The 22764-nt window shown below is 49.0% G+C and overlaps 1 protein-coding gene across 2 annotated transcripts in view; it reads left to right on the plus strand.

The window, feature by feature from the left end:
• FLI1 (Fli-1 proto-oncogene, ETS transcription factor) overlaps positions 1–22764 on the plus strand; it is a 122043-nt gene that overhangs the window by 54345 nt on the left and 44934 nt on the right. For both annotated transcript variants that reach the window (XM_042957787.1, XM_042957786.1), the window contains exons 2-3: positions 10738–10949; positions 21583–21737. In XM_042957787.1, coding sequence (XP_042813721.1) covers positions 10738–10949; positions 21583–21737 — 367 coding nt within the window. The remainder of the gene's footprint in view (positions 1–10737; positions 10950–21582; positions 21738–22764) is intronic.

A 22764-nucleotide genomic window follows, 5' to 3' on the forward strand; every position in this document is an offset into this window, starting at 1 on the left:
CTGGCTCCGAGGCTATTCTATTAGCCCCTGCACTGGGTGAAACGCAGACTTTGTGAGGAAACGTTGCAGCCTCTCCCCACAGAGGACGTTTCTTCCAAGCCCTCAGCTCTCTGTGGTCAGGGCAGTGAGGTCGTTCACCATCGTCAGAGAGCCTTAAACATTTGATAGAAGACAGTTAAAATTTTCCAGGAACAAAGAGCTTGGGTAGTTTGCTCAAATTCACACAGCCAGTAACGCTCTGCTTTGACCCAACCTGTAACCGGTGCCTTTTATGAGAACACATTTGTAAAACAACACCCTACAGGGTGAAGACAGAGCCAAAGTGGTTTGTTTCCTCCACCCTTTGCCTTTGGACCCCTCCTGAAGCAGACATGCTCCCTGCCCCATCTGGATCTTCAATGGTCCTCACTCGCCAACACCTCTGTAGTCAGAAAACCACCCTCCAGATCCGGGGAAACATCCAGATATATAACCACCTGTATGTCACGGGCACTAGGGCACCAATCCTTCGTCTTGGAGTCATTGACCCTTTAGTGGTCCCCAGACAGAGAAGGGAGTGGAGCCACTGGTATGGAAATATTCCAGTATTTTTGATGACTGGAACAGCCTCCCCTGTGAAGTCAGACAGAATACTGTCCCAATGTAAGTGATGTGCAGCAATAAGAAAAAAAAAAAAAAAAAAAAAAGTACATAGGGAACTACTGGTCTACCAGGAGTCTACCTGGTAGACTGGTCCAGCTGGGTCACCTTCCAGGACTTCCGCCTTCCCTACCCGCCTCTCCCCATGGCATCTGGGGTTGAAAGCTCTGTCCATCATCCCCAGTTGCACCAGCGAGGGCTTTATTTACCCCCGTCAGCCCTTCTGAACTGGCAGGAGAACATAGGCTCCATTTCACAGAAGTGAACATTTAAGCTTCCCAACCTTAGTGAGCCTCAGCTTCCCATCCCTGTTCGGTTCTGCCCCTGTGGCACCATGGGATCCACTTCAGGGGTCAAGTCAGTCCCTATTATGGGAGAGGAGCTTGACTCCTGGATGGTCAGATGTAACGAACTCTACATAACAGATCTTCGCTGACCCTTTTGCTGTCACCTTTGTCATCGAGAAAAAGCAGGTTGAAGAGAGGTCAGACCCATTGTAAAGAAACAGAAAGTAAAGCATTCTATAAAACGTTCCTGTCTTGGGGTTCAGACTAACCTTCTATCCCCTTCCTGTTAGTTTCCATATTCAGCACTTTTTTCTTTTCAGCAGTAAAATCATTCTCTGTGGGAGGAGAATTTAACTTTGATGTTTAGAGATGCCCTTTAAATGTGGTTATGGTCAAAACAGTGACTGTAAAAACTCAAAGTCAACAGGCAAAGGTAGATACCCATGGGAGACCTGGAGAAGCACCTAATGGGGATCGTGATTAACACAAGGCCACAGCTCTGGATTCTGTTACATGGCATACCTTTACAGAACACAGAGACCCTCTTCTCTGAACCCATTTAGGCTCATTCCCTTAATTTATTAAACTCCATTAAATAAAGTACTTTCATCTGCAAAGGATTCTAATTCCATTTTCTAGGAACTTGGCTGGCTGCCTCTCCCTGGGTCGCCCACTGCAGAGCCCCCTCCCCAGCGAGTGAAGATTTAAGTTGGGGGTGGGTGGGTGGATTGAGTGAAGGGGAGCAGGGGGGGACAGAGTTCAATAAAATACTTTAGAAATCAGCGAAGCACTCTGGGTTTCCATGGCAGGTTTGGCTCTCTGGCACAGCCTAGGATTATAGTTCACGGGCTGGAACTAGTTTAGGGGAAGAGTGTAAGTTCTGCAGTCAGGCCACCAGCTGGGCAATTCACTAGTTGAGGGACGTGAAGCAAGTATGAACCTCTTTAAGCCTCAATTTCCTTTTTAATAGTATCACGATCTTAACAAACATCTTAAAAAGCTAAAGGAGGTAATGATTGTAGGAGTTCCTTGTAAGCGTCACAATATGAAATAGTGCATGTTCTATTTATTCTTTCTAATTTATGTATTTAAATTTTTTTTCATGTTTATTTATTTTTGAGAGAGACAGAGACAGAGCCTGGGCAGAGGAGGGGCAGAGAGAGAGGGAGACACAGAATCCGAAGCAGGCTCCGGGCTCTGAGCTGCCAGCACAGAGCCCCATGCGGGGCTCGAACTCAAGAGAACTGTGAGATCATGACCTAGGCCAAAGTCGGACGCTTAACCCAGCTGAGCCACCCAGGCGCCCCTCTTTCTACTTTAAAAAAGTCACCCTTGTTTGCCTTTTGTTTGTTTGTTGTTTTCTCGTTGCTAGTTAAGGGTAATTCTGATAGGTGGTTATCAGAGGAGTTACGCCCTCAGGCTGAGATTGACCCTCCCTCACTGTGTGAACCTAGAGAGGTTATGCTCTGTGCCTCAGTTACCCCATTTGTTTAGTCCTGGTTCTGATTCCTGAAGCCAGTGTCAGTAACCGTGGTGAAAAGGATACTTAGACAATCACCTTCTGCCTCCTCTGGATATGGGTTTCCTTGTTGGTGATGAACACGATAGAAAATGTTCCAGTTACTATGGCTACCTAAGAAACTATACCAAAACTTAGTGGCATAAAACAACTATTATGCTCATGAGCAAACCTTCATCTGAAGGCTCATCCCTCCCAAGTCTGGAGGTTGCTGCCGGCTGGTGGCTGGTGGTCTTGTTTCCTCTCACTGTGGGCCTCTCCATGATTGTAGTTTCTCGGCTTGGGCTGGTTTGGGCTTCCTTGCAGCATGGTGGCTGGTTTCCAAGGACTAGAGACCCAAGAGAGAACAAGAAGCAGGTGGAAGTCATAATGCCTTTTATCACCTAGCCTTGGAAGTCCAGCAAGGTCACTTCTGCCACCTTCCGTTTGTTGAAGCAGTCATGAAGTCCCATCTGGGATCAAGGGGTAGGGTGGGGAGGGAAGTAGAGCCTGCATTCTGATGGGGAGTGGCAAAGACTGGAAATATCGTTATGGCCCTTTTGGGAAAAGACAACCTGGCAGATGAACACAGGCAGCTCCCACTCTACACCCTGTGAGAGGGGCTTCTGCTTAATATTTGGTGCCCCCTTCCTCCTTATCCAACTTGTCTTAAAATTTGCCTTCTTTTCTCTTTGTCCATCTGTGGGACCAACATAATGAACAAGAAGTGGGTGCCAGGCCAGTAGGTAGAGAAGAGAGTGAAGCAAAAGGCTTGAAAACGAACTGATAGCCGCTACCCCCTCCTCGTGGTATTTCAGTGTGGCTGTGATGAGGTCCCCGCCCGGAGCTGGATGCTCTCACTGCAGCAGAGCCTGCTGATTTCCGAGAGCCATGAAGACAGAGGATTTTGGTCTTGTCTGAATTGTGTATGCTCCCTGGCTGGCAAGAGCGGGGGACTTCATGTCTTTATGCAAAGAATGTAACAAAAAGCCAAAGCTTGTGTGCTCCCTGCAGTGACCCAGAGATCAGCTTTCCGGAGGCCTGGTCTGCGAGTCAAATGGACCCGCCGAGGAGGGCAGCATCAGGGACCTTGGCGTGACTGCTTTTGACATCCTTTCACCCTCCTAGAGAAAAGCTCATCAGCCACAGAAGTCTGTCCTTTAGGGGTTCAGGACAGGAGAGAGGGAAAATAAGGGGAGAGGAAACAATGTAGAATTCGTGCTTCTTGGGACCCCATGTCTTAGGTCATTCCCCTGGGCTAGCATAAAAACTCAGCCTAACTGTAAGGGTGAGCAAGGGAAAGGGTCTCCCTCCACGGTGGCATCAGGGACTTTCCTCCTCTGACTCCATTTGACTCATAACTATGGATGATGGGTGCATTCTTCCTGTGGACGGGAGGGACCACAGCAAAAATTTCTTTCACGTATTCCTGAGTAAAATGGAGATCTGGGGCGCCTGGGTGGCTCAGTCGGGTAAGTGCCCAACTCTTGGTTTCAGCTCAGGTCATGCTCTCATAGCTAGGGATTTGAGCCCCGAGTCAGGCTCTGCACTACCGCACAGAGCCTGCTTGGGATCCTCTCTCTCCCTGTCTCTCAGCCCTTCCCCTGCTCAAGCTTTCTCTCAAAATAAATAAACCTAAAAAAAAAAAAAAAAAAGAATGGGGAGATTCTCTGGACCCATCTTAAACCTTTTTTTCTTTTTGGATACGCTAGGGGCTTTTCCAACTCTGCTTCAGCAAAGCTTTTTCAGAGATGCAATTGTTTGCTCATCATCGATATCAGCCAGGCCATCATGTGGCAACGCTCTGACCACAGTCCCCTATCACCCAACTGACAGGCACATGGGAAATAACATTTGCCTTAATCTAAGGAAAATAAATTTTGGGAAAATACATCTGCTAGTATTTAAAAGAAAGAAAGAAAGAAAGAAAGAAAGAAAGAAAGAAAGAAAGAAAGAAAGAAAGAAAAGAAAATACATATGACAAATTCCAAAGTAAAGGTTTTTTTGTTGTTGTTGTTTTTAGTGAACTCACAGACCTACTGGCATTTTTCTGATGTTTATTGCGTATACGACGTATGAATGGCAATACGAGTAGCCACCTACTATTTTGATTATCTCAGCAGTAAATGGCTCTTCTCCTCACTTGTATGGCTATTTTGTTTTAATTTTTTTAATTTTTTTTTTTTTTTTTTGAGATAGAGACACAGAGCATGAGTGAGGGAGGGGCAGAGAGAGAGAGAGGGAGACACAGAATCTGAAGCAGGCTTCAGGCTCTGAGCTGTCAGCACAGAGCCCAATGTGGGGCTCAAACCCACGAACTGTGAGATCATGACCTGAGCTGAAGGCAGCCACTTAACCAACTGAGCCACCCAGGCACCCCTAATGGCTATTTAACAGAATCTTGTCTGTGTCACCTAGAAGTCTGAAAAAGAAGAGTGGAAACACATTAGCTAAGTAGGCTGTGTGTTCAGAAACCCATGGAATTTGCATTTCAAAATCTAACTATTATCTCTGAACCTGCTAATTTTGAGTCTTAGGCAACTTCCATTACTTCTAAGTAACCCACACAGGAGAGAAGGAGGTAGATCTCTGGCTTTATCTGCCCCCACCACCTCCATCACAACTCCAACACCAGGGTCCCAGTGCCATCTCTCAGCATTGGGCTTCTTTTAGATTTGAGTACTTATTATGTCCTAAGAATTTTAGACACTCTATTTGGGAAATTCACTTACATTATCTCGTGTTACCTTCATTCAGAATCAAGCAGGTGAGGTACTGTTATTATCCCCCATTCTACGGATACAGAAATGAAGTTCATAGAGTATAAATAAACTACAATAGGTGGTGTGCAAGTGAGCAGCTGTTCGAGCTCAGATTCGAGGTCATATCTCTCCAACTTTAAAGATTGTGCTCAATAAACTCAAGAGGTACCCTCAAAGTGCTTTATAGTCTCCCTGGGAGGTGCCCAGGCAGCAAACCTGAATTTGAATCCCAGATCATACTCACTTGCTGTGTGACTTGAGCAAGTTATTTCACTTCTCTGAATTAGCCATTTTCTCATCTGAAAAAATAGAGGTAATAATAGCACATCCCTCATAGTATTGCTAAGTATTGCTAAGAGGATTAAATCAGATTACTCGTACAAACAGTGTTTTGCGCTTAATATGTGTTATGATAATTGACTGCTGTGATCTATCTTCAATAATGAGAATGCAGGAAATATTATAAGTGTTGTGCTAATGGCATCTCACCCAAATTGGGTAAGGAGAGTCCCGTATCAAGACAAGTGCCCCGTTGGCCATATACCTCTGCTGGCTCCCTGGGCCAGCAGGGGATCATGGGAAGGAAGGTTAGTACAGCTTGGTCAGCATTTCTATGGACAAATGTGGCCATCCACTTAGCTCTGAACTCAAGCTGCCATTCCAAGTTGCCCTTGTCTGGGCTTTCCAGCAAATGGGTCAAGTAGGGTACTAAAGTGGTAGGAGTCAAGGGACTGTGTGCTTCCCTCTGGGTCTAAGACTCAGTGACTGAGGGCCCAGAGCACCCTGAGTTACAGGCCTAGTCTTTCTAGCAAAGGAAAGATGCTTTTCAGAATCTAATTACTAAGCCGAGGATTAACCATAGAACTGAATACCACAAGGGGTTAGGGATCCCACGCTTTCTGTCTTCTTCACGTTGAAGTCAATTTTTATGTAGCATGCTCTAAAGCAACCTGGACGCAACAGTCTTTACAAGAATAACTTGTCTTCCGTGTCCTGTCCAAAGTCAACAGAAACAGTGAGGTCATTAAAAACTGAAGGAACTTCATCACTGAGAATAGCTTGTGAATTTTCATGCTGAAGTTCTTTCTAAATTCAGTCTATCATCCCCAAATGAAATTCTCATCAACAATTCATCAGTGAAAAGCTCATGAAGACCAACGAGTCCTTCCTGTGAAGAGTTTTAAGTATAAGTAGGAGTTTTATGTATAAACTTTTCAAAGTTTTAGGGGTTGAAGTAAAAGTAAACAGCTTTATAAGACATGCATAAGATAGCAAGAGAGGCTCATGTGAAAAGCTGTATCTGCCAGCTCCATAGCTCCTCACGTGGTAAAAGTGGCACCTTCGTCACTACACCCATATCATTTACCGTGACATGAGTTCCTAACACAAGTCTGTTGGCCACAAGTCAGTTGCCCAGTGCCATGTTCCGTTTTTGCCTTTTCCTCTATGCCTGTCCCCCCTCCCTGTGCCCACTGCCACTAGAGCACCTCAGAGAAGGTTCGCCATCATACAGTCAGAAGGGATGTGGTCTTGGGATGCTCCTAAAGCTCCAGCCTTGAATGGCCAAAAGGGTGCTAGTTCCTTTCAGAGATGGTGAGAATGTTCTCCTCCCCAGCTTTCATTTTCCACCAGGATCTCAAATCAGCTTGTTTGGGGTCTAGTCTGCCTAAATCTATTATTCCCACTTAATGGCCCTCATCTCTGGTCTCCTGCCCTTAGTAGACTTCTTAATTCAGTCCAGCAGGCCAGACAGGGAGCTGTTTTCCTTCATTTACTCCTTTTTCCCAGCCTCCCCCAACCACTAATTCTTTTCTCCATACTGTTCTAAGAATAAAAAAAGCCCTTTGCTTATCAATGACTGGAAATAGAAAACAGAGAGGGAGAGAGAGGAAGAGGCAGCGAGACAGAGAGAGAGAGTACGTGTGTGGGTGTATGCGCCTACCCACGCAGTATTCTCACTGGGCTTTCATAAGCTCAAACGAGTCACAGGGCATTATCAGGGAACATTTCACGGGTGAGGAAGATCTTGTTTGCCTTAGAAAATGAGAAGCGTCGGATATGTGCGCAGGTGGAAAGTACAAAGAAAGGGTACTCACGGCCCAAGGACCTTTGAAGTGTTATGTGAGTGGGGCCCGCTGAGTGGAGCAGTGGAAACAGTTAGCGCTGGGCAGGAGTCGCGGGAGAGGGAAGTCATGAAATGTAAGGGTGGACATCTGGGGCCAAGCTGAGCTGTGGGAAAACAAGCAGATGACAGTAGATTTGCTATGGTCAACATGGAGTGAGCTCTGGGAGGTATCGGAGCAGGGATTGTGGCAGGATGTATTTGTGACTTTCAAGGGAGCTCCGTGCGCAAAGTGGGCTGAATGAGGGCAGAGAATACAAGTGTGTGTAGTCATAGTGGAAAGAGCCCGACGAAGACAGGCGTTGGGAAGGCACACGTGCCTGGAGGTAGACAAGTCAGACAGGAGGAGCGATAGTTGTTCTGGAGGAGATCAGGGATCTCTTGTCCTGTGATGTTGCCACTTGACTGGAGTTTCCATTGATTGTGAGCTACTTTTCAAAATGAGTTCGGACAGGTTTTGTGCCCTTTACTACACCTACACTTTGTCCTGTAAGTCTGTATTCTCATTTCCTTAAGAAGTCTCTCCACGGTCTGCCAACAGAACCCCCAACTTGTCTTATCTGTTTTCTGTTGCAATCTTTGCTTCGAACCTTGGTTTTGACACCTTGCGTGGCCCCCTTGGACTTGAAACCCTACTTTCTCTTGCTTCCTGGCCCACCATCTTTGGGGCTAATGATGAAAGAGATCTTTCATGCTTCCCCAGAGCATCACTATCCCCAGTCCTGCCTCCTAGGCCTCCTTCCTTGAATTTCTTCTCCCCTAGAAGATGGGAGATGAGAAATTCTGTAATTGGAAACTCCAAGATTTGTGCATGACGGAGCATAAAGCCGCTCTCCACAGTAGAAGACAATACCCTGTGGTACGATTAACATGATTCCTTAAACGTAGTCTCTTTTTCTAGCAGAACTGGTGAGTGTTCTCCACCTTTGTCACCAAAAGCACATTTATGGGTCCTAGGTGGTGGTAATGTCATCTCTGCTCCTAGTATAGAACCCTAGGAATTTCAGGGACTCATGCTGAACTATCTGGAAGATTACAGTGTCACACCTTTCAACTTGGAACCGTAACACTGTGGGCCTGGATGACAACTGAAAACTGGTGTGGGATACAAAGGCAGGTCTGATCCCTAACTGACATGGAGAATGGATATAATAACCATAAGACAGTGGTTCCAGGCAGCACAGCTTTTCTCTGAGCCCGACACAAGGGCACTAGTTGGAAAACGAGCAAGGATCCCAGCGTATTTTAGGTCTGAATCAAGGAACACCCACTTATTTGGGGGACGGGAGCCTTTCAATATTGTGTAGGTAGCTCAGCTTTGAAACTGCCATCTCTGGCCGTATCTACACTATCCAAAGCCTTCTGGTGCAGAAGCAGACTTCCTGGAGTGTGTTCCAGTAATTCTTCCCTGATCCCAGCAGGAAACAGCCACAGAAGAGCCTTTTTCTTTGAAATGTGGCTGTCCTGCTGGGGTTGAGAATGGCCCCGGGAGAAGCAGTGACTTCAGTGACTTTAGCTGGTGGAACAGCCTGTAATTTGACAAGTGTAGGGAGGGCTTACGTAAAGGTGGCTATTGGGGCTGCTGTAACAAAACACCACACATTGGGTGGCTAAAGCAACAGCAATTTGTTTTTTCACAGTTCTGGAGGCTGGAAGTTCAAGATCAGGGTGCTGGTGGGTTCTGAGGGCTCTCTCCTTGGCTTGCAGATGGCTTGCTGCCTCTCCACATGGGGGACTCTGGGTGTCCAACAATTCTACTCTAAAGACACCAGTCAGACTGGATTGAGCCCATCCTAAAGGTCTTATTTTAACGGAATCAGGCCCATTTAGAGGCCCTTGCTCCAAATACAGTCTGGTTCTGAGGTATTGGAGTTAGGGCTTCAACATGTGAATTTAAGGGAATGATTGACCCCATAACAAGTAGTTTGAGAGAATCTTTACTTGAACACCAGTAATCATGAGAGCTAACATTTATTGGGGGTCACTATATGCCAGATACTGTTCTCTTTTTTTAAATGTGTATTTATTTTCTGAGAGACAGAGACAGAGTGTGAGCTGGGGAAGGACAGAGAAAGGGAGACACAGAATCCGAAGCAGTCTCCAGGCTCCCAGCTGTCAGCACAGAGCCCAAAGCGGGGCTCGAACTCATGAACTGTGAGATCATGACCTGAGCCAAAGTCAGACACTTAACCGACTGAGCCTCCCAGGCGCCCTGCCAGAAGCTGTTCTAGATATTTGTCATATATTATTCCATCTCCTCTTCATAATTATAGATTGTGTAATTGTAGATTATACACATTGTAAAATAATCCTGCCCTCTAGATTGTGTCCTTCTTTTCTGCAAAGCGGTCCCCTTACTTTGGTGTGATTATGCGATACAGTGATTTTCACACCCCGGTCCGTGATGTGATGTGAGTTGGAATAGTGGGAGAATCCTATGGTGGTGCTTTGGCTGGTAGGCGACCTCTGCAAAGTGCAAGGCTTTCTTTCGCAATTCAGGCATCCACAAGCCAGACTTCCTCCGGGCAATGGGACGGTATGAGCGGGAAGACTGAGGGTCTTGCAGAGGGCCTCTCCTCGACTGCCCCCATCCACAGAGCTGAAATTCTGCCCTCATTCCTGGGCAAACTGAATCATCAGATTAAGACAGGAAGCTATCCTCTCTAGGAGTCAGGCAAGAAAGCATGACAGAGCGCTGTCCCCAAGAGGCAGGCAGCCTCCCAGTTGAATCATGGATATCTGTAAGATACACCAGCACACCCTGGGGAACCCCTGCGGAAACTGCTGCTTGTTTCTTACAAGCCAGACACCTGTATGTACCACGATTTTTCTCACTTAACCCACCTATCAGCTCTGAAAAAGCTATTCTTATTCCTGTTTACAGATAAGGAAACTGAAATTAGATGCAGCCACAGCCCTGGGCCCCACCCTTCCCCTGTGTGACCTTGGGCTGGATAGTTAACCTCTCTGGGTGGGTCTCAGTGGCCTCACCTATAAAGTAAATGCTCACTTTCATATCCCCCTCCAGCCTGACAGCTCCACACAGCTGGTCAGAGGCCTCTCTGCTTATGGCCAACAGAGCTCGGCATTCAAGTGCCACGGGAACGTTGCACGTGCACGCTGTGTGACCACCCCTCTTGGCCTCTGGCTCCCCGCCCACCTTTCTGCAGACACAACAGTGGACGTGCTCCTATGGCTCCTCCTTCCCCACTCCACTGCCCAAACTCCCTCCTCACCCGGGATAACCTTCAGAGAACCCGTGGAGTTTGCGTAGGAATAAACAGCCCCCCAGAGTGTGAGTCAATCAGCGACCTGGGCAACCGCCTGGGGCAGCCCTGGGCCACCCTGCCAGCTCAGAGGGAGAGGAGGTGAAGAGTAACCCTGGATGAACTGACACTGGGCTTTCCGTCTCCTTCTCTGACCCTCCAGGAGGCTCTGTCGGTGGTGAGCGACGACCAGTCCCTCTTCGACTCTGCCTACGGAGCGGCGGCCCATCTCCCCAAGGCCGACATGACCGCCTCAGGGAGTCCTGACTATGGCCAGCCCCACAAAATCAACCCCCTCCCGCCGCAGCAGGAATGGATTAATCAGCCGGTGAGGGTCAATGTCAAGCGGGAGTATGACCACATGAATGGATCCAGGTAAGCCCACCAGGCCTGTGCAGCTCCAGGGGTAGGTGCGGCCAGCTGCCAGGTGAGGGGCTGGTGGAGGCTTGAGGCATGCTTGCTCCCCAGGTGTCTGAGTCAAGCGGATCTGACCGAAGTGGCTGCTGGTGCTGGGCCAGGGAGCCTGAGTCAGTCCCTAGAAAGCTGAGACAAGAGAAGGCTATAAAACTGAGGGCTGGGAGTAGAGTAGGGCCAGGAAGCCCTACTGGCTTCTGAGCCCACCTGGCTCTCTAAGTCTTAGTACAGCCCTCAACAGCCAGGTCAGAGTCAGACTCAACGGCCCTCTGCCGATACTTCTGGAACACCTATTGTGTGTCAGGCCCAGGTAGAGCCCCTCTTGGGGAAGCCCTAGTGAGAACCTACCCTCCCTGACCTGTTGAAGAAACGTGACCCCTCTGGGTGGGTCTTACTAGAGCAAAGGTGACCAAACCGCCCTTACGGGAAAAGTCCAGAAGTGACGACAGAGGTGAGCCCATCTATGGTCTCACTGAGCAAGGGAGGACACATCACACTTGGAAAGTGTAGTTGAACTTGGTGGTGCCCAGGGCAGTAAGACTGTTCTTGTGGAAATGCAGGGAAGAGAGCCCAAGGAGAGAAGAATCAGAGGGTCAAGGAAGGGCATGCCGGGAGGACAGGTAGCCCAGACTTCATTCCCGGCTCTGCCCTTGAACAAGCTATCTAGCTGTCTGATCACCAGCTGCCTCTTTCCTAGAACAGGACTAGAGGATCTGCTTCTTCATAGGCTTGTCCCGATGGTTAAGTCTGATGCTGTGGAGGAAGGACCCAAGACAGTGCTTGGGACTCAGAAAGTGCTCCACAGTGATAGTGATCCTCATGAGCAAAAAAGAGAGAAAATATTAGTCTCATTCATGAACTATCGGGCAAGTCAATGGGCCTATAGCACAAGGGGATAAAAATGAAAATTAATGAAGGGCCCTGAATGGCAGGCTAAGAAAATATGGAATTTATTCTGTATGCAGACACTGACTTTAAGCGTAGACTTGACATTTGCTGTCTTCAGAGCTTCATTTACAGAACTGAGGGTCTTTGTATACAGCGGTGGGGAAGGGAGCCTCAGAAAGATAAGAAGGTAGTGAAATATCTCAGGTAAGAGATTACAAAGTTCTGAATTTGAGCGACTTTAATAATTAGGGAAATAAAAAGAAGTACATGCATGAAGGAACACGTCAAAGGGATAATTAGCAGGGTTCAGATGGACAAACATTGAAGTCTCTGGGGGTTGGAGGGTATATGAGAGGAAAGAACAAAAAATGACTGGAGCTTGGATGATTGTAGGAAGGATGGTGATGTTATCCAGGGGACATAGGAAAGGAAATGCTTTGGGAAGAGATGTCAGTGTTCCCTCTGAGATTCCTGGGAGCAATCAGTAGAACATCCAGCTAAAAAATGTCTACTAGGCCTTGGAAACTAAAGCTCAGATAATATTTGGGGGCTGGAATGTAGGTTTGGGCATCATCTCTAGAGAGTTTTCACTAGAAGCGGATGAGGTCGGTAAGGAAACAAGTCTACAGAAGGAGAGAGAAGGGGGCGAGTGTGCAGCTGGGAAGGAGACCTCCCCCAGACAATCCCTGGTCTCCGACTCGCCTGTGGGAACCCCCAGCCCTTCCACATTCCAATCCCAGTAACCAGAACCAGTCACCGGAATCACAGCCGCCTTCCCAGAGTCTAGCCTTCTAGGAAGGCCCGGAGGTTCTGAGCCAGGAGTCCCTCACATGAGCATCTCTCCACACAGATAATAAGGATAGTGAGCCCCTCATAGTGGACGGAGGGTATCGTTTGTTAAATATTTTTCCATATTATCTTATGGTTTGCTTCCCACCATGATCCCGTGAGGTAGATGTCGCCATTACATTTTGACATTTGAAGGCAAATTGGGCTTTTGGGGGCGGGGAGTGGTAGACGCCTTGTCTGAGGACTTAGAGGAGGCAAATCTGGCACCAGAGCTGGGCTTTTCTGATTCCTGGCCTGTGGGCCACCTCTCTGCTCCCTCCCTCCCTGTACATTGTGCCTTTGGGCTCCTGGTCCAATTTCTGCCGGAACTCAGCCTGGCAGCAAGGAAGGCGATTCAGCAATACTTCCCAAACTGGCCCAACCACAGGACCTTCCTGATGCTTATTGAAAATCCAGATTCCACCCTTGGAGAGTCTTTGGTCTGTTGTAGCCTGAATCCCAACCACTGCTCACCTCTGTTGCCCCGCCCCAACCCAGACAGGCAGCACCTGTCCTTCTAGGCTGCCTCAGTTGCCCCCTGTTGTCCTCGCTTCTGCTTGCTTTCCTAAAGTCTGTTCTTCAGACTAACCCTTTCAGAATATTTATTTTTTTAATGTTTATTCATTTTTGAGACGGTGGGGGGGGGGGGTGGTAGACAGAGGATCTGAAGCAGGCTCTCTGCTGTCGAACCCACGAACATGAGATCATGACCTGGGTAGATGCCGGTCACTTAACCAACTGAGCCATCCAGACACCCCATCCTTTCAGAATACTTAACTCTCTTGCTCAAAATCCTTTACTGCCTTGTGACAAAACCCAAAGTCTTCTACCTGGCCCCCATTTCTATGAAACTCATTTTCTCCTTCCTGTCTCCCTCCTTCCTTCCGCACCAGCCACACAAGACTCTGGACCCCAAGCACTCTCTTGCCCCAGAGTCTCATGCCTGTATTCCTTCTTTCTGGAGCATTCCTACTCCATCAAGTCATAGGACTCTCTCTCCCACTTGTTTCAGGTCTCTGTGCCTGAATGTCACCTTTCAGCAGACCTCCCTCACCGCCTGCTCTAAGACAGCACCTGTCACTCTTTGCCTTCTTAGGTCTTCTTAGCTCTTCCTGACTCGTATCACATCCCTCACTAAAATGCAGGCAGGGCCTCGTTTTGTTTACTGAGCAATGCCTGTCACCTGATCCGTGCTCCAGAAAGAGTTGTTAAATGAATGAGTGAGTGAATGCGTGGCTGACGAGACTCAATGGTGAAGATACTTCTTCAAAGCCATATGGGTCATGGTGTACAAGCCAGGACAGAAACCAAGGTCTGCCCACTTTGCCTCGGCTAGAGCCTGCATCTGTGCTCAGGGGGAGGCCACACTGTCGAGCTGACCTCTCACTCCCCCGCAGGGCATTCCGACCTATTAATCTGGGGCAAGGAAATCGAGTTTCAGGACCCACTTGTCAGCCATCCCTGGCTGCAGTCACACCAGAAGCCAGCTGGAGGAGAGCTGTGTGAACACCTCTAAAGAACAGACGTGGTATTTACGTGGCTCTGGTCGCACAAAGCAGCCCCTGCTTTTGATTTGCCTGTCCTGACCCCGACCGTCCGCAGGTGATAGAGTAGGTTCAGAAAGATGGATGGAGTCTCACTCACCCTGGGGGAACAAAGAAGATACCGTGGGCTCTCGGAGCCACGCAGGCTAGGGACGGCCATTGCCAGCACCTCGTAAATATTCTCCAGGAGCCCACATGTAAGCTGGCCTGGTGGGCAGCAGGGAGCAGGGGTTTTCAGAAAAACGTCTTTGCTGAGGATAGATTCTACTATTTGATCATGCAAAGAAGAAATGACACGATGAGATAGATGCCAGGCGATTTAAATCTCTCATCCTCAACCCTGTGTGTTGACCCCATTTGGGGTCTCTTGGCTCATGGACCAGATTTGTGGTGTCCAAGGCAGTAGCCACTAGCCGCACGCTGCTTCTGAGCCCTTGAAGTGTGGCTAATCCAAAACTGACATGTGCTCGAGATCTAAAATGCACACCAGATTTCACAGACTTAGTGGGGGCGGGGGGGGGGATAAAGTAAAATAGCTCATTAATTATTTTTTATACTGATGATGTTGAAATGATAATCTTTTGGTTGTAGTGAGTTCATATACTAATATATTTTCATATATTTTTAAATTCATTACACCTGTTTTTTTTTATTTTAAAAATGCGACTACTGGAAAATGGAAATTTATGTGTGTGGCTCACACTCTACTTCAACTGGACAGCGCTGAGTTAGAATGCTTTGGACCATCCCACGATTCCCTCCATAGTCTCTGATAACTTGGGTTTTCCAAGTTACTTCATGCTTATTGGAATACCCATAGGTATTTGTGTCTTTGGAGGAGGTGTTCTCTGTACCTAAAGCTATAATGCCTTTCTTGCTTTTCATCCCAGCATTAAGTCATTTGGCTCGGAATCAAGTGGAGAGATTGAGGTCTGGGTTGCTCAGAGAAAGCCTAGCTTGCCCGTGTTGTGGGAGGTTGGCTCTCTTTCTCCACATCTTCCTGTTGTGGCTGAATCTGCTAGAGTGAGTTGTTCTTGAAACAGCATGGCCCATATAGGTTCTGTGTAGGCTTCAGCAACTTGACCCCAAGCTGTGGTCTGCAAATAACTGTCAGCCGCATCCTGCTTCACCCAGAGGGATTGGGGAAAACAGCCCGTGAAGGAGAGAATAGTATTTTATGGAGGAGAAATGCAAGGACCTGCTTGGCTCATGTGCCTGGAACACAGAATCTGAGTCGGTGTTAGTCTACCCTGACATCCCCTATGGGACTGGCCAGGAGGATCTGGATGCTCTTAGGAGACACGTAGAGACTTCACATTCCACCTACAGGAAGATCGGCCTCACACACCCTGTTAACTTCTGCCTCTGTGACTGCAAAACACCTTCCTAAGGTGCTTCCTGAAGTTCTGAACCCTGCAGTATGGAAATGTCACACATAACCTGGGTGGGAAGCTGTCCTCGGGGTTCCGGAGAAGCTGTGAGCACCTATCCTGTATGGAGATGAAACTAGCTATGGGGTTAGGGTGATGGCTATATTATGGATGACTTTTTTTTCTCTTCTTGAAGTTTGCTCTTAACCCACTGCGTATTTCTTTTTAAAAACAAGTCATAGGCACACGCCTGTGCACGGATCCTACAGAAATCCTAAAGACAACGCAGATTTGCTTAATTGTTGCACAGCATTAACATCACATGGGAGACACACGTGATAGGTCCTAACGCAACTGTGTGGTTTGGGTGGCCTTTGAGACTTCGCAGGAACTGTGTGAATACAGAGGATCCATGGACAGCCAGCCTGGGCCACAGACTTGTGGATCCACGGGGTGCACTCTGAGTTGCTCTGGGTTGAATGGGAAGGTAGAGAAGATGTCTGTGTTTTGTTTTGTTTTGCTGTATATAGATATATTTTTTAAAATTATTTATTTATTTCAAAAAGTTTGAATCCAAGTTAGTTAACATCTGGTGTAATAATGGTTTCAGGAAAAGAATTTAGTGATTCCTCACTCACATATAACACCCAGTGCTCATCCCAACAAGTGTCCTTCTCAGTGCCCCTTGCCCTTTCAGTCCTTTCCCTCACCCAACACCCCTCCAGCAACCCTCAGTTTGTTCCGTGTATTTAAGAGTCTCTTACGGTTTGTCTCCCTGTTTTTATATTATTTTTGCTTCCCTTCCCATATGTTCCTCTGTTTTGTATCTTAAATTCCACATATGAGTAAAGCCATGTGATATTTGTCTTTCTCTGACTGACTTATTTCACTTAGCATAATACACTCTAGCTCCATCCACACTGTTGCAAATGGCAAGATTTCATTCGTTTTGATCGCCGAGTAATATTCTGCTGTAGATAGATAGATAGATAGATAGATAGATAGATACCACATCTTCTTTGTCCATTTATCAGTGTATGGACATTTGGGCTCTTTCCACACTTTGGCTATTGTCGATAGTGCTGCTATAAACATGGGGGTGCATGTGCCCCTTTGAAATAGCGCACCTGTATCCCTTGGATAAATAGCTAGCAGTGCAGTTGTTGGGTCGTAGGGTAGCTCTATTTTCAATTTTTTGAGGAACCTCCTTGCAGTTTTCCAGAGTGGTTGCACCAGCTTGCATTCCCACCAACAGTGCCAGAGGGTTCCTCGTTCTCCGCATCCTCACCAGCATCTGTTGGTGCCTGAGTTGTTCATTTTAGCCACTCTGACAGGTGTGAGGTAGTATCTCGTTGTGGTTTTGATTTGTGTTTCCCTGATGATGGGTGATGTGGAGCATCTTTTCATGTGTCTGTTAGCCACGTGGATGTCTTCTTTGGAAAGTTGTCTATTCATGTCTTTTGCCCATTTCTTCACTGGATTGTTTGTTTTTTGGGTGTTGAGTTTGATAAGTTCTTTACAGATTTTGGATACTAACCCTTTATCCAATATGTCACTTGCAAACATAGAAGACATCTGCCATAGTCTAAAGGGGTTGTCTTCAGGAGAAGTCTTTGAAATCTTCTTTTACCCAAACACCCAAGATTTCTCACCTTGTTTTAAATTGCTTAACACCTGCAAGGCACTTTGGGAACCCACTGGCAGTATTTTTAAAGCAGTGTTCACTGAACCCACAAAAATAGAACGGGAAGAGTCAAGAGCTTATGTCCCAAGGGGAAAAGAGAGGACAAGTTTGCAGGGTCCATGTCACCTTTGCTGCGGCCTCCCCTGCCATGGCTTTCTGCCATCCTGAGAGGGAGATGCTCTGAGTTATGCTCTTTGAGCCAGCACCTCCTCCTGCTCTGTAGTGGCCACCCCAGGCCCCCTCGTCACCTGTCCTAGTGCTATCAGCTGTCTGCGGGCCCCAACCCCACGTCAGCTGTAAGTGCAGTTCTCAATACAAATCAGCAGCCGTGCAGGCAAGCTGAGTGGCCAGATCTCTTCCCCTCCATCCGTGCGCCCCTCCCCCTCCCTCTTGTTTTCACTGGGCCTCTTTACAGGCGCCAGCTGCCTCACCGAGAGCAGCCTGTAGGCTGGGCTTCGCCAGTACCCACCCTTGGCAGTAGCTGTCAAGCCCGATGGCCGCATGTAAGGCGTGTGCTATCTGGTGGAGACTCAGCGCCCAAGAGCTTGAGAATGGAGGGCAGCGTGGCAGGCCAGAGGTTAAAGGCATGGCTCTCCTTCCTTTTCCCCCTGGGCACTCAGAGGAGGGCTGGCCTGGTCAAGTGTAGTGGTCCAGGGTGATGCCAAGCTTCTCTGAGGGCCCCCCTAGCGGAGGGGTCTGGGACTGAGGACAGGGCCTCATTCCAGAGGAGAAGCACCCACGAGTGGGCGGCCAGACAGCTTGCCTTGTATTGCCAGGGAGTAGGTGCATCCAGAGGGGCGGGGGGAAGGAGCGAGGAGGAAGCAGAACTAGGAGAACTTACATGGAGGTTCCATCTACTGTTCGGCCCCCAGTGGTCACCCCAGCAAGAGAACCCTGGTCCTGGCCATGCTTCTGATGTCCTCTTCTGGGAGCCGGCCGATCCTGTGACCTGGGCACCCGCCTTCCCGGCAGGTGCTCATCTTAGGGCTCATGGCTCCTCTTTTCACCAGGTGCCTTTTACCAAATGTTTCCTCTTTTCGCATTTATTTTTCTCTATTCCTGGTGCCAAGGCCCGGCCCTGCCATCGGTGGCTATGGCATAAAGTGTTGCTCCGCTTTGGCAATTTCTGTGGCTCTGACTTTTCACCCCTGCATGGCAAGAGGTCAGTTTTTAGCTCAGAAATCACCAGCGGCCCAGCTGACAGGGGAAATCAGTTTTTGAATCTTGTCTCCCTGATATTGCCGATGGGGGGCACGGCCTATGGAAGAGCACCCACTCTTCCGTCATGCCCGCCCCCAGTTGGATGTTGCCCTCCTCCCCGAAAGTTCTCTCACCCCTGCCCACGGCCCTTTCACTCAAGCATCCGGCAGAGGAAGCGCGTGCTCTGGCCACCCCACCCTCTGCCACGGGGTTCCCAGCCAATGAAAACGTCGCTCCCTTGGTTGAAGGCCAACTTAATCCTGCAAACTCCCACTGCACTTGGGTTGTTTCACAGTGGACAAGTATGTTGGGAAAGGCCGCCAGGCCGCGGCGGCGTGCGTGTGCATGTGTTTTGGGGATGTGCACGTGTCTGTGTGTGTGTGCACGCGTGTACTCGTGGGCTCGTGTGTGTGAGTGCGCGCACGCGCCTTCCTGTGGTTAGCCATGAGGAGGGTGGGGGACCCGGCGAGCTTGGCCAGAGCTCCGCTCAGACACAGGACCAGGGTCTTTCTGGGACTGCTTCCGGACGGGCCAAGTCCTTCAACAGCAGAAGCCAAAGGGCCAAACTGGTGAAAAGCCCTGATGTGCTACTGCCTCTCCGCAGACTGCCATGGGGACATTAAACCTTCAACAATCTGGGGCTCTGACGGCTGGTTCTTGGTTCTCTGCCTGGAAAAACAGTAGGCGAATAGTAAAACCTTAAATTCTAACATGTGTAAGTTATACATCTTATTTTCATTTTCAGCCCATGTTCCCCTCTGTAAGACATCAGGAAAAAATTACCGTCTGACTTCTAATATCTCAGTGGAGCATTTATCTCCCAGCTATGATAAGTGATCTTCAATATTTTTTTCCTTTCAGATTAAGAGACAAATTCATTTAATTGTCTTTTATTGGATATGCTCTGGCCCCTCTGCCCTGCCTGGGCCCCCAGCCCCCACCCCTGCCCCCTCCCTTCCCCCCGCCCCCCAACCCCGGGCCGTTACTCCCTTCCTCTGTGTTAGGGACTGCTCTCCAGGCCTCTGGAGGTGCCGCCACCGGCCGCGGGATGGGCGGGGCCCTATCTGGCACGACCTGGCTCCTTCAGTCCTCATGATGGTTGGTCCCTGCCCAAAGCAGAGTGAGGAGGGCAGCGGCCAGGCCCCTGGGAAGCCTGGAGTCATTCTGTGGCCCAAGGTTGGGCAGCTGTAATCTGAACCTTATCTGAACTCCTTGGTCTGAAGGCCTGGTTTGGAGCTCTTGAGAGAACTGGCTGTCTCCCAGGTCCGATGCTTCCTGTGCTGTGCAACCACGGCTGCAGCCTCTCCAGGGCCTTCCAGTTGTCTCCTTTGGTCCTGCTGCTGCCGGAGGGGCTGAAGGGAAGCTAGGGCAGGGCAGGACCGCACTTCCCCCAGGCACCCTGGGAGGGGCCGCGATGCTGGGCTGGCGGGGTATGTGGAGCGTTCTGCTGGCCCGCTCCTGGGCACAGGGTGGCCACAAGTGGAGTGTCGGCTTAGATCTCCAGACGGCTGCTCATCGCTGAGCTGGCGCCAGGGAGCAGGCTCCCTGCACCCATGTTGCAACACACCAGGTGCTAACTGGGCTCCGTACATCAAGACGGAGTTGGATGACTTTTGCCTTTTGCACTTCCTTCTGGTTCTTCCGTGAGCGTGGCACCCAGGGCTGCAAAAGGCCACAAAGGCCACAGCCTTTCTATCAGGTTAAAGTTCTTGGATTCTATTCCTTCTTCATGAAGCAACCAGCCCGTGTGTGTGTGTGTGTGTGTGTGTGTGTGTGTGTGTGTTAAAGTAAGCTCTGTAGAGTGCCTGCATGGCTTAGTCGGTTAAGCAACCAACTCTTTCAGCTCAGGTCATGATCGCATGGTTAATGGGATCAAGCCCCATGTCGGGCTCTGTGCTGACAGCACAGAGCCTTCTTGGGATTCTCTCTTTCCTTCTCTCTCTGCCCCCCCACCCCCACTTGTGCTCTCTCTCTCTCTGTCTCTGTCTCTCAAAATAAATAAATTAATTTGAAAAAATAGGGGTGCTTGAGTGGCTCAGTTGGTTGAGCATCCAACTCTTGATTTTGGCTCAGGTCATGATCCCAGGGTCAGGGGATCAAGCCCCACGTCAGGCTCTGTTCCTGACAGAATGAAGCCTGCTTGGGATTCTCTCTCTCCCTCTCCCTACGCCCCTCCCTTCCTCGCACTCTTTCTCTCTCTGAAAATAAGCATTAAAAAAATGAAAAAATAAAGTAAACTCTATGCTCAACGTGGGGTTCAGACTCAGGACCCAGAGATCAAGAATCACATGCTCTACCAACTGAACCAGCCAGGCGCGCCCGTATGGGTGTTTTGATGGGAAAGCTTAACACCGAAGACCTGAGTCCTGCTCAGGTCACACTAGCTGTGTGACCCTGGGCCAGTCACCTCACCTCTCAGTTTCCTTAACCATAAAGAGGAGATATGAACCATTGGATGGGTATTGGGAAGTTAAAATAGAACCGGGTACAAGAAATGCATCAAAATCATATATGTGCAGTAGAAATACTTCACTCAGCAAACATTGATCACTCGTCTCCTATAGAAGGCACTACATAAGACGTTGAGGTTTAAAGGAGGAAGTCCTGTCAATCTCTCAGGAAACTCCCAATCCAGCGGGGGAAGAGGACCCGCTAAGCTAACAATCACCCAGCGTGACCAGAGCTAGAACCATGGCAGAAACAGAGTGCCGGGGTGGGGGTGGGAGGCGGAGGCCTACCTGGGGGCCAAGGCCAGGGCAAGTGCTGTTGGAGCACAGGTTGCCTGGCAACAAGGCTAAAAATGTCAGCTGCCGTCAGATTGGGAGGGCTGTGATGCGGTCCTGAGAAGTCCAGACTCTAGTCTGAGGCCAGTAGGGAGCTGCCAAAAGTTTTTAAGTGCCGTAATTATAGGATTGGGCTGGGATTTGAAAACCCTGGTGGTGGCGTGGAGGATAGAAATAAGGCAGCAGCAGCGTTGCACCAAGTGGGGCTGGGAAATGGCGCCATGATTGTCTGCCCACGCTGTGCTGATGGCAGCCGGAGTGATGACTTCCTCTGGGCTTTGTGTCCTCTCGCCTCAGGGAGTCTCCAGTGGACTGCAGTGTTAGCAAATGCAGCAAGCTAGTTGGTGGAAGCGAGTCCAACGCCATGAACTACAACAGCTACATGGACGAGAAGAACGGCCCCCCTCCTCCCAACATGACCACCAACGAGAGGAGGGTCATCGTCCCCGCAGGTACTTTGGGAACCAGGCTGCCGGCTGGCATCCGTGCCCTCACTTTTCTGGGCTAGTAGTGGGAGGGCGGGCTTGTCCCGGTTGGGCATCTGAAGCTTTACCTGATACCCTATTCGCTATGGAAGTGCTGACTTAGGAGAGCTACCTTCCTCACCTTCCTTCCCACTGTCCTTCAAGATAGTGTCCCAAGTGTCACCAGCACCCTGAAGGGCAGGTGCCGGGAGCCCACCCTCAAACAGGTCACGTCATAGACTCGACCTCAGGACACGGTACCACAGGATGAGGACTGCCAAGAGGGCAGAGGCAAGGCCGTCTGAAACCAGAAGGAGTCCCAGAAACTCCTGGACGGGCCAGCCCTTGCCTTTAAGGAGAAGAGTGGCTGCAGAGGTCTGTCATGTCCATCAGGCAGTACTTCCTGGCATCTGCAAGCTTCCACCTTTCCAAAATTACAGCCAGCTCTCTTCGTTTCAAAATAGAAATAACTATATTTAACAAATGGAGCGCCTTAACGTGTGCAGCAAGTTGTGTCATTATGTAAAAATAGCCTATTTTTCCTAGGTATTGGTGCTGTTTGGTTGTAGAAAATAAAATCATTGTTCAAGCCTTCCGTCCATTGGCCGGATGCTCTGCCTCAGCTAGACCAGCTAGCTCAGCAGCCTGGTCAGAAAGGGGGTTTGAAAACTGCAGCGGGTAGAGTCGGTGCCAGGTAGAAGGAGCGAGAACGTCCAAATCTTAAGCAGAGTGAATTACAGGGCAGGGATTAAAACTAATCTTACCAAAATAACATGACCAAAAAGGCACAACCCCTTCCATTTGCAAAAGTGTAAGTGCCGTGGTGTCTGAGGGCAAAGGATTAGATATCTCTTTGAGGTAGTGCAAAGGAATTTGCTTGTTGGCCTAGAAGGCATGGTTTTGTAATGAGCCTCTCCTTCCTACGCCCTTTTGTATTTATTTTCCATGGGACGCCGTGTCTCATCATCTCGTAAGACTATGGCCGCGTAGCATCCCTGCGCGCCGGGCGAAACTC

The sequence above is a fragment of the Panthera tigris genome, chromosome D1 (genome assembly GCF_018350195.1).
Source record: "Panthera tigris isolate Pti1 chromosome D1, P.tigris_Pti1_mat1.1, whole genome shotgun sequence".
NCBI lineage: Eukaryota > Metazoa > Chordata > Mammalia > Carnivora > Felidae > Panthera > Panthera tigris.